The sequence below is a fragment of the Pecten maximus genome, unplaced genomic scaffold (assembly GCF_902652985.1).
Source record: "Pecten maximus unplaced genomic scaffold, xPecMax1.1, whole genome shotgun sequence".
In the NCBI taxonomy this organism is placed as follows: Eukaryota; Metazoa; Mollusca; class Bivalvia; order Pectinida; family Pectinidae; genus Pecten; species Pecten maximus.
Genome location: NW_022982579.1, coordinates 1,354 through 15,120, shown reverse-complemented (window position 1 = coordinate 15,120; position 13,767 = coordinate 1,354). Strand labels below are relative to the sequence as shown.

The window sequence follows — 13,767 nt, the reverse complement described above, 5'->3', positions numbered from 1 at the left end:
TTCATGTTATACATTTCTAATGTTAAAATGGAACTATTTTAACATGTTTATACAGGTGATTATCTTTCATGTATGTCTTGATCACTCAAAAGTTGGTTAGATCTCGTCAGAAGATTGCTTAAATGACCTCAACACATTGAAATGAAAAGAACCACAATTTACAATATAAAAAGGACAACTTACTCAATGAACAATATCCCGTGGTTTATACAATGGACAGGAATACAATGTTCATTGTATTGCATTTTTACAATAATCGGACAGGAAATACACATTAACCATCAGTCTAAACCATTCACACAGCACTATGTAAGGTCAGAACTATCGTGTGGAGGGAGGTCAGAACTATCGTGTGGAGGGAGGTCAGAACTATCGTGTGGAGGGAGGTCAGAACTATCGTGTGGAGGGAGGTCAGAACTATCACATGGAGGGAGTCTGTGATGAATTTCTGGGTCAATTCTGTAAGATACCCAGAAGAAAGCTTTCTGGTTCAGATCACTTCATCCATGGAGATCTTCAATCCCAACACATCCCCAATGTCGAAATGTTTCATTCAAAGTTTGTCTCAAATTTAAATCACAAATGGATCAGACCTAATTTTGACAGAGCTCAGTTCATTAGTCCATATAGTTAAAGCTTTGTTGTCCAGCTGTCTGACTCCTTATCAAATCTCCACAGATCTGTGTGGCTCTATTACACTTCCTGTACGTAAGTGGCAGGGAAGATGCCAACACGTCCTCGTAACTCGCCTTGCCACCAACCATCTGGCTGTTTCTCATAGATGTTTATCAAGTCCCCTGTACATAAACAGAAAGATCAATCAACAAGGTATACAATAGTAACATTTATACAAATCATATGAAGTGTCCTCAACCTTTTCAGTTTTAATAACAGTCCTATACAGGAGACTAATTACTTAAAAATCCTCTATTGCCACTCTTTGGTCCAAACCTCTTCACTCTTAGGGGAGCCAAATCTCACATTTATACAATATTAAGTCTCAATTTTCAAGCCTAAATAGCTCGGACTTCCCAGGAATAACATTCAAGCAGAGGAAGACCCTCCCGTTATAAAACACATAATCTGCTCCCAATGACATTTCAGATCACGTTTATTCAAAATCCAATAGGTTACTTGACTTGTAGCCATTTAAAGGAAATGTTTACAGACGCTGTAAATCAACTCATCAGTCCTTCCGACCAGATAAACTAGCACTTCTAAGGCCCGTACAAAGTGTGTATATATATAAGTCGTAATTTGCATTCCCCAAATGGCAATGATAATATTGTGTGTATGTGCTGTATTTAATCGTGTAATAAAGTCAGGATCCAACAAAGTATGGGATAGGTTTAGTACCTACCTATAAAGGTATGGGGTGGGTTTAGTACCTACCTGTATAGGTATGGGATGGGTTTAGTACCTACCTGTATAGGTATGGGGTGGGTTTAGTACCTACCTATAAAGGTATGGGGTGGGTTTAGTACCTACCTGTATAGGTATGGGGTGGGTTTAGTACCTACCTATATAGGTATGGGGTGGGTTTAGTACCTACCTATAAAGGTATGGGGTGGGTTTAGTACCTACCTATAAAGGTATGGGGTGGGTTTAGTACCTACCTGTATAGGTATGGGGTGGGTTTAGTACCTACCTATATAGGTATGGGGTGGGTTTAGTACCTACCTATATAGGTATGGGGTGGGTTTAGTAAGATGATAGTACTTTACTGAGACAGTCTTGTATACAGTAACTACCTACCTACCTATATAGGTATGGGGTGGGTTTAGTACCTACCTATATAGGTATGGGATGGGTTTAGTAAGATGATAGTACTTTACTGAGACAGTCTTGTATACAGTAACTACCTACCTACCTGTATAGGTATGGGGTGGGTTTAGTACCTACCTATATAGGTATGGGGTGGGTTTAGTACCTACCTGTATAGGTATGGGGTGGGTTTAGTACCTACCTGTATAGGTATGGGGAGGGTTTAGTAAGATGATAGTACTTTACTGACACAGTCTTGTATACAGTAACTACCTACCTACCTATATAGGTATGGGGTGGGTTTAGTACCTACCTATATAGGTATGGGGTGGGTTTAGTAAGATGATAGTACTTTACTAAGACAGTCTTGTATACACTACCTACCTACCTATATAGGTATGGGGTGGGTTTAGTACCTACCTATATAGGTATGGGGTGGGTTTAGTAAGATGATAGTACTTTACTAAGACAGTCTTGTATACACTACCTACCTACCTATATAGGTATGGGGTGGGTTTAGTACCTACCTATATAGGTATGGGGTGGGTTTAGTACCTACCTATATAGGTATGGGGTGGGTTTAGTACCTACCTATATAGGTATGGGGTGGGTTTAGTAAGATGATAGTACTTTACTGAGACAGTCTTGTATACAGTAACTACCTACCTACCTATATAGGTATGGGGTGGGTTTAGTACCTACCTATATAGGTATGGGGTGGGTTTAGTACCTACCTATATAGGTATGGGGTGGGTTTAGTAAGATGATAGTACTTTACTGAGACAGTCTTGTATACAGTAACTACCTACCTACCTGTATAGGTATGGGGTGGGTTTAGTACCTACCTATATAGGTATGGGGTGGGTTTAGTACCTACCTATATAGGTATGGGGTGGGTTTAGTAAGATGATAATACTTTACTGACACAGTCTTGTATACAGTAACTACTTACCTGTATAGGTATGGGGTGGGTTTAGTACCTACCTATGTAGGTATGGGGTGGGTTTAGTACCTACCTGTATAGGTATGGGGTGGGTTTAGTACCTACCTATATAGGTATGGGGTGGGTTTAGTACCTACCTATATAGGTATGGAGTGGGTTTAGTAAGATGATAGTACTTTACTGAGACAGTCTTGTATACAGTAACTACCTACCTATATAGGTATGGGGTGGGTTTAGTACCTACCTATATAGGTATGGGGTGGGTTTAGTAAGATGATAGTACTTTACTGAGACAGTCTTGTATACAGTAACTACCTACCTGTATAGGTATGGGGTGGGTTTAGTACCTACCTATGTAGGTATGGGGTGGGTTTAGTACCTACCTATATAGGTATGGGGTGGGTTTAGTACCTACCTATATAAGTATGGGGTGGGTTTAGTACCTACCTGTATAGGTATGGGGTGGGTTTAGTACCTACCTATATAGGTATGGGGTGGGTTTAGTACCTACCTATATAGGTATGGGGTGGGTTTAGTAAGATGATAGTACTTTACTAAGACAGTCTTGTATACAGTAACTACCTACCTATATAGGTATGGGGTGGGTTTAGTACCTACCTATATAGGTATGGGGTGGGTTTAGTACCTACCTATATAGGTATGGGGTGGGTTTAGTAAGATGATATTACTTTACTGAGACAGTCTTGTACACAGTAACTACCTACCTGGCTGTATTGGTAGCTCGTCGTTCTGTGATGGACTGTATTCGTACATAACTTTACATCGACCAATGACATGCGTCTCTCCAATTTCATCAAACTCATCATCATCTATTGGCAAAACAAAATTGAATACTGCTTAAAACATCAAACAGAGGCCAAAACATTTTTCTCCAAGGGTTGGGATCTCCTTGTCTCATCCCAAAAGGGAGGAATAATTATGGTTCTCATTCACATTACATCATGTAAAACAGCCGATACAACATGACTAAATTATCAACGTAACATCACTGCACTGTTGCCGTGAGGTCACACAAACGTTGTCAATGAGGAATCCCCTGTCTCAGCCCTGGGGCGAGATAAATCACCGATCTGTAGGAGTGTGGATACATGTCCAAGGTAATAGAGACACGAGGAATCCCGTCCAAACCCTAGAGTGAGTCTACAGTCTACTTGTAAAATTTTAATAAATCTATTTATTGTCCTTTTTTCAATCAGTTGTACATACCGAAGTCTTCATACGTGTCTCCACCCTGACTCGCCAGGGCGCCCACAGTGACCGACGTAACGTCGTACCCAGAACTTCCCTCCAGTGCCAGGTTCATGGGTAGCTTCAAGGTGCTGATAGGGATACCCTGGGGAATGAAAATTACACTGGATTATAGTCCTACATGTAATTGCCATATCATTTTTAAATGTACAAAAGACTGGATAGATAAGGCAATTCCTTAAATATTTTTTTTTTTTTTTTGTGAAATCTTAACTTCTAGTAATCTAGAACAAGAATCAGTGACAAAACTTGCCTTGGTGCCTGAAAGGAAATCTTTATTACCTGTTTGTCTCGAGCTGTTTCTAAGTATTGTGCAAACTTATGGGTTAGTTTCTGTTGTCCCTCCAACTTGGCAAGTGTGGACGCCATTTTAAAATGACTAGCTTCTAGAAAATTCATCGTAAACGTCACCTAGAATAAGAAATCAATGGGTCAATAGAAAAGCTAGATTTTCAAAGTTGCCTAGCTCTGAGTCTGTCTATCTAAATGCATATCAATTGCAATCTACCTAACTTATGACACTTTATAGTCTCTCTGCCTAACTTATAACACTTTTAGTCTATCTGCCTAACAGGTGACACTTAGTCTATCTGCCTACCTAATGACGCTTTATAGTCTTTCTGTCCAACTGATCACACCTGGTATTCTCTCTACCTATCTGATCACACCTGGTATTCTTTCTGCCTAACTAATGACACTTTTAGACTATCTGCCTAACAGGTGACACTTAGTCTATCTGCCTAACTAATGACGCTTTATAGTCTTTCTTCCTAACTTATGACACTTTTAGTCTATCTGCCTATCTAATGGCATTTTTAGTCTCTCTGCCTAACTAATGACACCTGTACTCTCTCTGCCTAACTAACGACACATGGTACTCTATCTGCCTAACTAACGACACATGGTACTCTATCTGCCTAACTAACGACACATGGTACTCTATCTGCCTAACTAACGACACATGGTACTCTATCTGCCTAACTAACGACACATGGTACTCTCTCTGCCTAACTAACGACACATGGTACTCTATCTGCCTAACTAACGACACATGGTACTCTATCTGCCTAACTAATGACACATGGTACTCTATCTGCCTAACTAACGACACATGGCACTCTCTCTGCCTAACTAACGACACATGGTACTCTATCTGCCTAACTAATGACACATGGTATTCTCTCTGCCTAACTAACGACACCTGGTATTCTCTCTGCCCAACTAATGACACTTTTAGTCTACCTAACTAATGACACCTTGTATTCTCTCTGCCTAACTAATGACACTTTTAGTCTACCTAACTGACGACACCTGGTATTCTCTCTGCCTAACTAACGACACCTTGTACTCTCTCTGCCTAACTAATGACACCTTGTATTCTCTCTGCCTAACTAATGACACCTTGTACTCTCTCTGCCTAACTAACGACACCTGGTATTCTCTCTACCTAACTAACGACACTTTTAGTCTACCTAACTAATGACACCTGGTATTCTCTCTGCCTAACTAACGACACCTTGTATTCTCTCTGCCTAACTAATGACACCTTGTACTCTCTCTGCCTAACTAACGACACCTGGTATTCTCTCTACCTAACTAACGACACTTTTAGTCTACCTAACTAATGACACCTGGTATTCTCTCTGCCTAACTAACGACACATGGTATTCTCTCTACCTAACTAACGACACCTGGTATTCTCTCTACCTAACTAACGACACTTTTAGTCTACCTAACTAATGACACCTGGTATTCTCTCTACCTAACTAACGACACCTGGTATTCTCTCTACCTAAATAACGACACCTGGTATTCTCTCTACCTAACTAACAACACTTTTAGTCTACCTAACTAATGACACCGTGTACCCTCTCTGCCTAACTAATGACACCTTGTACTCTCTCTGCCTAACTAACGACACCATGTATTTTCTCTACCTAACTAACGACACCATGTATTTTCTCATGACAAATAATGTGACGTCAAAAGCATTCCCCGTCACACGTTCAGTGAGGCAGGGAGGAGTTATCTCCACGTTTATGTACTTAGTCCACATTGATGACTTGCTGAACAAATTGGAAAATTCCAGAGCTGGAGCTCGTATTCTCTTCGTGAAATGTGGTAATCCGTGCCTTGCGGATGATATTGCACTGATAGCCACATCTCCCAGTGCACTACAGACGTTGATTACCATATCGGATAACTACGCAAAGCGATGGAACTTTAACTTCAACAGTAATAAATGTGCGATTTTGTGCTTTGGCCGGAGTATTACGGACCGGAACTGGAATATTGGAAACACAGTCGTCAAAAAGGAAATCACTGAAGTGCATTTAGGCGTGGTATTATCGGCGAACCTGAGAAACACTGACGCCATCACCAAAGCATGTACAAAAGGACGTAACATGATTAACGCGATTACAAGAATGGGCACGGATTGCCTACATAGCAACCCATTAAACATAGTGAAATTATACCGAACAGTGGTACTACCGGCTGTACTCTATGGATGTGAGACATGGACAAACATGTCAAAAGGTGATATACAGAAGCTATTAGTGTTCCAACACTACGCTGTGAAACTGATTCTAAATCTTCGACCGTCAACAAGATCGGACATGTGTGAATCTATGTTAGGCCTACGAAGAATCACATCAGAAATTGATAAACGTAAACTGTATTTCCTGCAATTCCTGGCCAGCTCTAATCCGAATACAATATCAAAAGAAATATTCATCCGGAGACTATTCCGTAATTTTGATCAAGAAAGAATACAAGGCGGGTTCATACCCGATATCCTTAACATACTTGATACATATGGATTAACACAGTACTTGACCGAGTATATAGACAAACACCATTTTCCTAACAAATGGACATGGAAACGTATAGTTAAAAACGCTACAGACGGGAAAGAAGAAAAATTACTACGACAGAGAATGAACTCCGACAGTGATTTTAAACGATTTCAGTATGTACACAACACGTCGTACAGACCGTATCCACTTCTAGACAATTCTAAAATTAAACCGAATGTGAAAATGTATATATGTAAAATGTTAACATGTGTTCCCTTACATACAACAGTTTCAGAACATTGTGATAAATGTGGTGAACTCCGATCGGATATAATCAGACATTACCTGACTTCCTGTAAGGTTACCTACGCCCTGAGAGATGTGTTCAAAGACAAAATTTTAAATGAATATGGTATACCTCCATATCTAGCTGTTAGTAACATGGAAAATGAAATTCTTGTACAGACTATGTTCAAAGGCAAAATCAAAGACTGTGTATTTGATAATGATGAGCATTGTAACTCATTTCAGAATGATTGCGCGTCATTCTTGTACATGGCTTCGAAAATATATTTCCAATAATGAAAGAAAATGTCTGTTATAAACGGAAATGAATAATGAACATTGATCTACAAACGTCTTTGTAAATAGTATTTACTACATTGTATTTGTACTGTCTTTAAAAGAGGAATAAAAGAATATTGATTGATTGATTGACACATGGTACTCTATCTGCCTAACTAACGACACATGGTACTCTCTCTGCCTAACTAACGACACATGGTACTCTATCTGCCTAACTAACGACACATGGTACTCTATCTGCCTAACTAACGACACATGGTACTCTATCTGCCTAACTAACGACACATGGTACTCTCTCTGCCTAACTAACGACACATGGTACTCTATCTGCCTAACTAACGACACATGGTACTCTATCTGCCTAACTAATGACACATGGTACTCTATCTGCCTAACTAACGACACATGGCACTCTCTCTGCCTAACTAACGACACATGGTACTCTATATGCCTAACTAATGACACATGGTATTCTCTCTGCCTAACTAACGACACCTGGTATTCTCTCTGCCCAACTAATGACACTTTTAGTCTACCTAACTAATGACACCTTGTATTCTCTCTGCCTAACTAATGACACTTTTAGTCTACCTAACTGACGACACCTGGTATTCTCTCTGCCTAACTAACGACACCTTGTACTCTCTCTGCCTAACTAATGACACCTTGTATTCTCTCTGCCTAACTAATGACACCTTGTACTCTCTCTGCCTAACTAACGACACCTGGTATTCTCTCTACCTAACTAACGACACTTTTAGTCTACCTAACTAATGACACCTGGTATTCTCTCTGCCTAACTAACGACACCTGGTATTCTCTCTGCCTAACTAATGACACCTTGTATTCTCTCTGCCTAACTAATGACACCTTGTACTCTCTCTGCCTAACTAACGACACCTGGTATTCTCTCTACCTAACTAACGACACTTTTAGTCTACCTAACTAATGACACCTGGTATTCTCTCTGCCTAACTAACGACACATGGTATTCTCTCTACCTAACTAACGACACCTGGTATTCTCTCTACCTAACTAACGACACTTTTAGTCTACCTAACTAATGACACCTGGTATTCTCTCTACCTAACTAACGACACCTGGTATTCTCTCTACCTAACTAACGACACCTGGTATTCTCTCTACCTAACTAACGACACTTTTAGTCTACCTAACTAATGACACCGTGTACCCTCTCTGCCTAACTAATGACACCTTGTACTCTCTCTGCCTAACTAACGACACCATGTATTTTCTCTACCTAACTAACGACACCATGTATTTTCTCTACCTAACTAACGACACCTGGTATTCTCTCTACCTAACTAACGACACCTGGTATTCTCTCTACCTAACTAACGACACCTGGTATTCTCTTTGGCTAACTAACGACACCTTGTATTATTTCTGCCTAACTAACGACACCTGGTATTCTCTCTGCCTAACTAACGACACCATGTATTTTCTCTGCCTAACTAACGACACCTGGTATTCTCTCTGCCTAACTAACGACACCTGGTATTCTCTCTGCCTAACTAACGACACCTGGTATTTTCTCTACCTAACTAACGACACCTGGTATTCTCTCTACCTAACTAACGACACCTGGTATTCTCTCTACCTAACTAACGACACCTTGTATTCTCTCTGCCTAACTAACGACACCTGGTATTCTCTCTGCCTAACTAACAACACCTTGTATTCTCTCTGCCTAACTAACGACACCTGGTATTCTCTCTGCCTAACTTACAACACCTTGTATTCTCTCTGCCTAACTAATGACACCTTGTATTCTCTCTACCTAACTAATGACACCTGGTATTCTCTCTACCTAACTAATGACACCTTGTATTCTCTCTACCTAACTAACGACACCTGGTATTCTCTCTACCTAACTAACGACACCTGGTATTCTCTCTACCTAACTAACGACACCTGGTATTCTCTCTGCCTACCTGTGACAATCTTTGTCGGGCATCATCTTGAGCATCTTGATCAGCAAAATTTGGTCTCTGTTTGTACACCTCTACCAATTTTTCCACACCTGTTTAAGTAAATGATTTAAGCATTAAGTTTCTAACTAGTAAAAAAGCTTTCTTAGCCAAGGTTCTTAAATACAATTAGCACAGAACAGCCAATGATACATGTATTTATTTTAATAAACAATTTGTTCAAAACATGTTTTGTTAAATACCTTAAAAAGAGTTTTGCTTCCAATGTCATATAAAGCATGGAGACTAATGGTATACAATTTGTGATACATTTGTCACTGGATGGACCCGGACTGTGTTAAGTGACTCCCTGTCTTATGTGACCTTTTTATCTTAGTCCCTTGGAAAGTCACATAAGACAGTCTCGACTGTATAATGAATGAGTTAAAAACCACCACCATGCGGTCACTATGGTAACATACACACAGGTAACCTGATCACATTGTAATAGAGGTGTAATCAGTAATTGTGGACGTCCACGGCGGCTGTAGACCTCAGTAGAGTACTGGGGATTTTAATGTAGATATGTCCAGTTTTTAAATTACTTCAACTTAAATTTTAACTAAAGACAGTTTATATGTTTCTGGAAAGGTAACAAAATCTGTTGCTATGGTTACCTTCTCTTCCTTTCCGTTCCCTCTCTATTGCTTGGCGCAGATACAGCAGGTAATTTTGTAGAGAATTTTTTCGTCTCTCAGCTTTCATACTAAATTGCATATCTTCAGACTGTAAGCAGTACAAAAGACATGGCCGTAAGAATAGTATAAAGTTGACAAGTTTCTGATAACAAGGAACTTGGGAGATATCATTTTCACTAGACAAGGATTAGGATCTACCCACAAAATGTTCAGTTAAGAGGTGTACCGATAGATAAAACTTACATAACAGTCCAGAAGGATCTGTTCTGGAGTAGTCATGCTGGATCCCTTCTGTTGGACGATTGTCTTAAGGTCAGACTGAAGGTCAACAGAAATCACCGCTTCGTGGAGACGGTCACAACTCTGAAATAACAAAGTTTTTTTAATCTTAATTTAGCAACATTTATTAACAAGATGAGAGTTGTTCACTTGAACAGCAAAGAGTACAGGGTGCCACGTACAAGGCATGGCTTTATTCTTCTATAGCTGTCACAAAGAAAATCCAAACAATATATGGATACCCAAATGAGTTTGAGCGTTTTTGACCTTTAACCTTTATCATTTTAATTCCCCATACAAACATGGGATGAAAAAGAGAATGCAATTTTCAAATTATAACACCTGTATAATTCATGGCCTAACTTAATCTATGTACCTGTGTGAGTCGAGGCCCCAACAGGCCTAACTAAATCTACGTACCTGTGTGAGTCGAGACCCCAACAGGCCTAACTAAATCTATATATACCTGTGTGAGTCGAGGCCCCAACAGGCCTAACTAAATCTACATACCTGTGTGAGTCGTGGCCCCAACAGACCTAACTAAATCTACATACCTGTGTGAGTCGAGACCCCAACAGGCCTAACTAAATCTACATACCTGTGTGAGTCGAGACCCCAACAGGCCTAACTAAATCTACATACCTGTGTGAGTCGTGGCCCCAACAGACCTAACTAAATCTACATACCTGTGAGAGTCGAGACCCCAACAGACCTAACTAAATCTATACATACCTGTGTGAGTCGTGGCCCCAACAGGCCTAACTAAATCTATACATACCTGTGTGAGTCGTGGCCCCAACAGGCCTAACTAAATCTACATACCTGTGTGAGTCGAGACCCCAACAGGCCTAACTAAATCTATACATACCTGTGTGAGTCGAGGCCCCAACAGGCCTAACTAAATCTACATACCTGTGTGAGTCGTGGCCCCAACAGGCCTAACTAAATCTACATACCTGTGTGAGTCGAGACCCCAACAGGCCTAACTAAATCTATACATACCTGTGTGACTCGAGACCCCAACAGGCCTAACTAAATCTACATACCTGTGTGAGTCGAGACCCCAACAGGCCTAACTAAATTTATACATACCTGTGTGAGTCGAGGCCCCAACAGGCCTAACTAAATCTACGTACCTGTGTGAGTCGAGACCCCAACAGGCCTAACTAAATCTATACATACCTGTGTGAGTCGAGACCCCAACAGGCCTAACTAAATCTACGTACCTGTGTGAGTCGAGACCCCAACAGGCCTAACTAAATCTATACATACCTGTGTGAGTCGAGGCCCCAACAGGCCTAACTAAATCTACATACCTGTGTGAGTCGTGGCCCCAACAGGCCTAACTAAATCTACATACCTGTGTGAGTCGAGACCCCAACAGGCCTAACTAAATCTACATACCTGTGTGAGTCGAGACCCCAACAGACCTAACTAAATCTACATACCTGTGTGAGTCGAGACCCCAACAGGCCTAACTAAATCTACATACCTGTGTGAGTCGTGGCCAGCCTAACTAAATCTAAATACCTGTGTGAGTCGAGACCCCAACAGGCCTAACTAAATCTACATACCTGTGTGAGTCGTGGCCAGCCTAACTAAATCTATACATACCTGTGTGAGTCGAGGCCCCAACAGGCCTAACTAAATCTACATACCTGTGTGAGTCGAGACCCCAACAGGCCTAACTAAATCTACATACCTGTGTGAGTCTTGGCCAGCCTAACTAAATCTAAATACCTGTGTGAGTCGAGACCCCAACAGGCCTAACTAAATCTACATACCTGTGTGAGTCGTGGCCAGCCTAACTAAATCTATACATACCTGTGTGAGTCGAGACCCCAACAGGCCTAACTAAATCTACATACCTGTGTGAGTCGTGGCCCCAACAGGCCTAACTAAATCTACATACCTGTGTGAGTCGAGACCCCAACAGGCCTAACTAAATCTACATACCTGTGTGAGTCGTGGCCAGCCTAACTAAATCTACATACCTGTGTGAGTCGAGACCCCAACAGGCCTAACTAAATCTACATACCTTTGTGAGTCGAGGCCTCAACAGGCCTAACTAAATCTACATACCTGTGTGAGTCGTGGCCAGCCTAACTAAATCTATACATACCTGTGTGAGTCGTGGCCCCAACAGGCCTAACTAAATCTACATACCTGTGTGAGTCGAGGCCCCAACAGGCCTAACTAAATCTACATACCTGTGTGAGTCGTGGCCCCAACAGGCCTAACTAAATCTACATACCTGTGTGAGTCGAGACCTCAACAGGCCTAACCAAATCTACATACCTGTGTGAGTCGAGGCCCCAACAGGCCTAACTAAATCTATACATACCTGTGTGAGTCGGCCTAACTAAATCTATACATACCTGTGTGAGTCGTGGCCCCAACAGGCCTAACTAAATCTACATACCTGTGTGAGTCGTGGCCCCAACAGGCCTAACTAAATCTATACATACCTGTGTGAGTCGAGGCCCCAACAGGCCTAACTAAATCTACATACCTGTGTGAGTCGAGACCCCAACAGGCCTAACTAAATCTATACATACCTGTGTGAGTCGAGGCCCCAACAGGCCTAACTAAATCTACATACCTGTGTGAGTCGAGACCCCAACAGGCCTAACTAAATCTACATACCTGTGTGAGTCGAGACCCCAACAGACCTAACTAAATCTACATACCTGTGTGAGTCGAGACCCCAACAGACCTAACTAAATCTACATACCTGTGTGAGTCGAGGCCCCAACAGGCCTAACTAAATCTACATACCTGTGTGAGTCGTGGCCCCAACAGGCCTAACTAAATCTACATACCTGTGTGAGTCGAGACCCCAACAGACCTAACTAAATCTACATACCTGTGTGAGTCGTGGCCCCAACACGGATATGTGGCTGTTGTACTGGTTTAGATACTCAGACATCTTATTGATTCTCTCCTCCTCTAGTGTTTGAAGTTGGGCACTTCCCTGAAAATAAACATGATTATATATTAAACTCCCCTCAACAGAAAAATTCTGCAGCAAAATATCTCTAAACCTTCCCTGTTTGGACCCTCTACAATGGTTCATGAAATGTGTAAAAAGTTAACATCTATAGAAGTGTGATTACTTTTTTTTATTAGAATATTATTAGGATACTCCGCTATCCACCTCAGATTCCTCCAGAACAACAGGATGTTGGACTCCCTCACCTGTGATTGTGTTGGTGTACCCGTGTAACCACATAATATCTACGATTATATTAAATTTTGTGGGCGAAGAAAATCACTTACAGTAAGGACCGTAGCTTTTAATACTTCTACCCCCCACACCGCGATTTATGGTGACGAGTGTACATGGAGAAATAATCACCGTGTTTCCTAGTGATAGACCAATTATGCCAATCAATCACCGGGGTTAAATCATCAAAGATCGCGGTGACCAAGCGTGCCGCGGTGAACCTCCGCGATCGAGACACTGAGGATCACAGAGAATCACAGTGGATCAGCAGGAC

The 13,767-nt window shown here is 41.3% G+C and overlaps 1 protein-coding gene across 1 annotated transcript; it reads right to left on the bottom strand.

The window, feature by feature from the left end:
* Nucleotides 1-34: 34 nt before the first annotated feature.
* LOC117320569 (nostrin-like) lies at nt 35-13,241 on the bottom strand (the record flags this gene model as incomplete). The annotated part of the gene is given in 8 exon segments (XM_033875134.1): nt 35-797; nt 3,433-3,537; nt 3,935-4,061; nt 4,259-4,387; nt 9,315-9,403; nt 9,968-10,076; nt 10,232-10,351; nt 13,134-13,241. Coding segments are annotated over 8 exon segments (891 nt in total), but the record flags the coding sequence as incomplete, so codon positions are not given.
* Nucleotides 13,242-13,767: the final 526 nt, after the last annotated feature.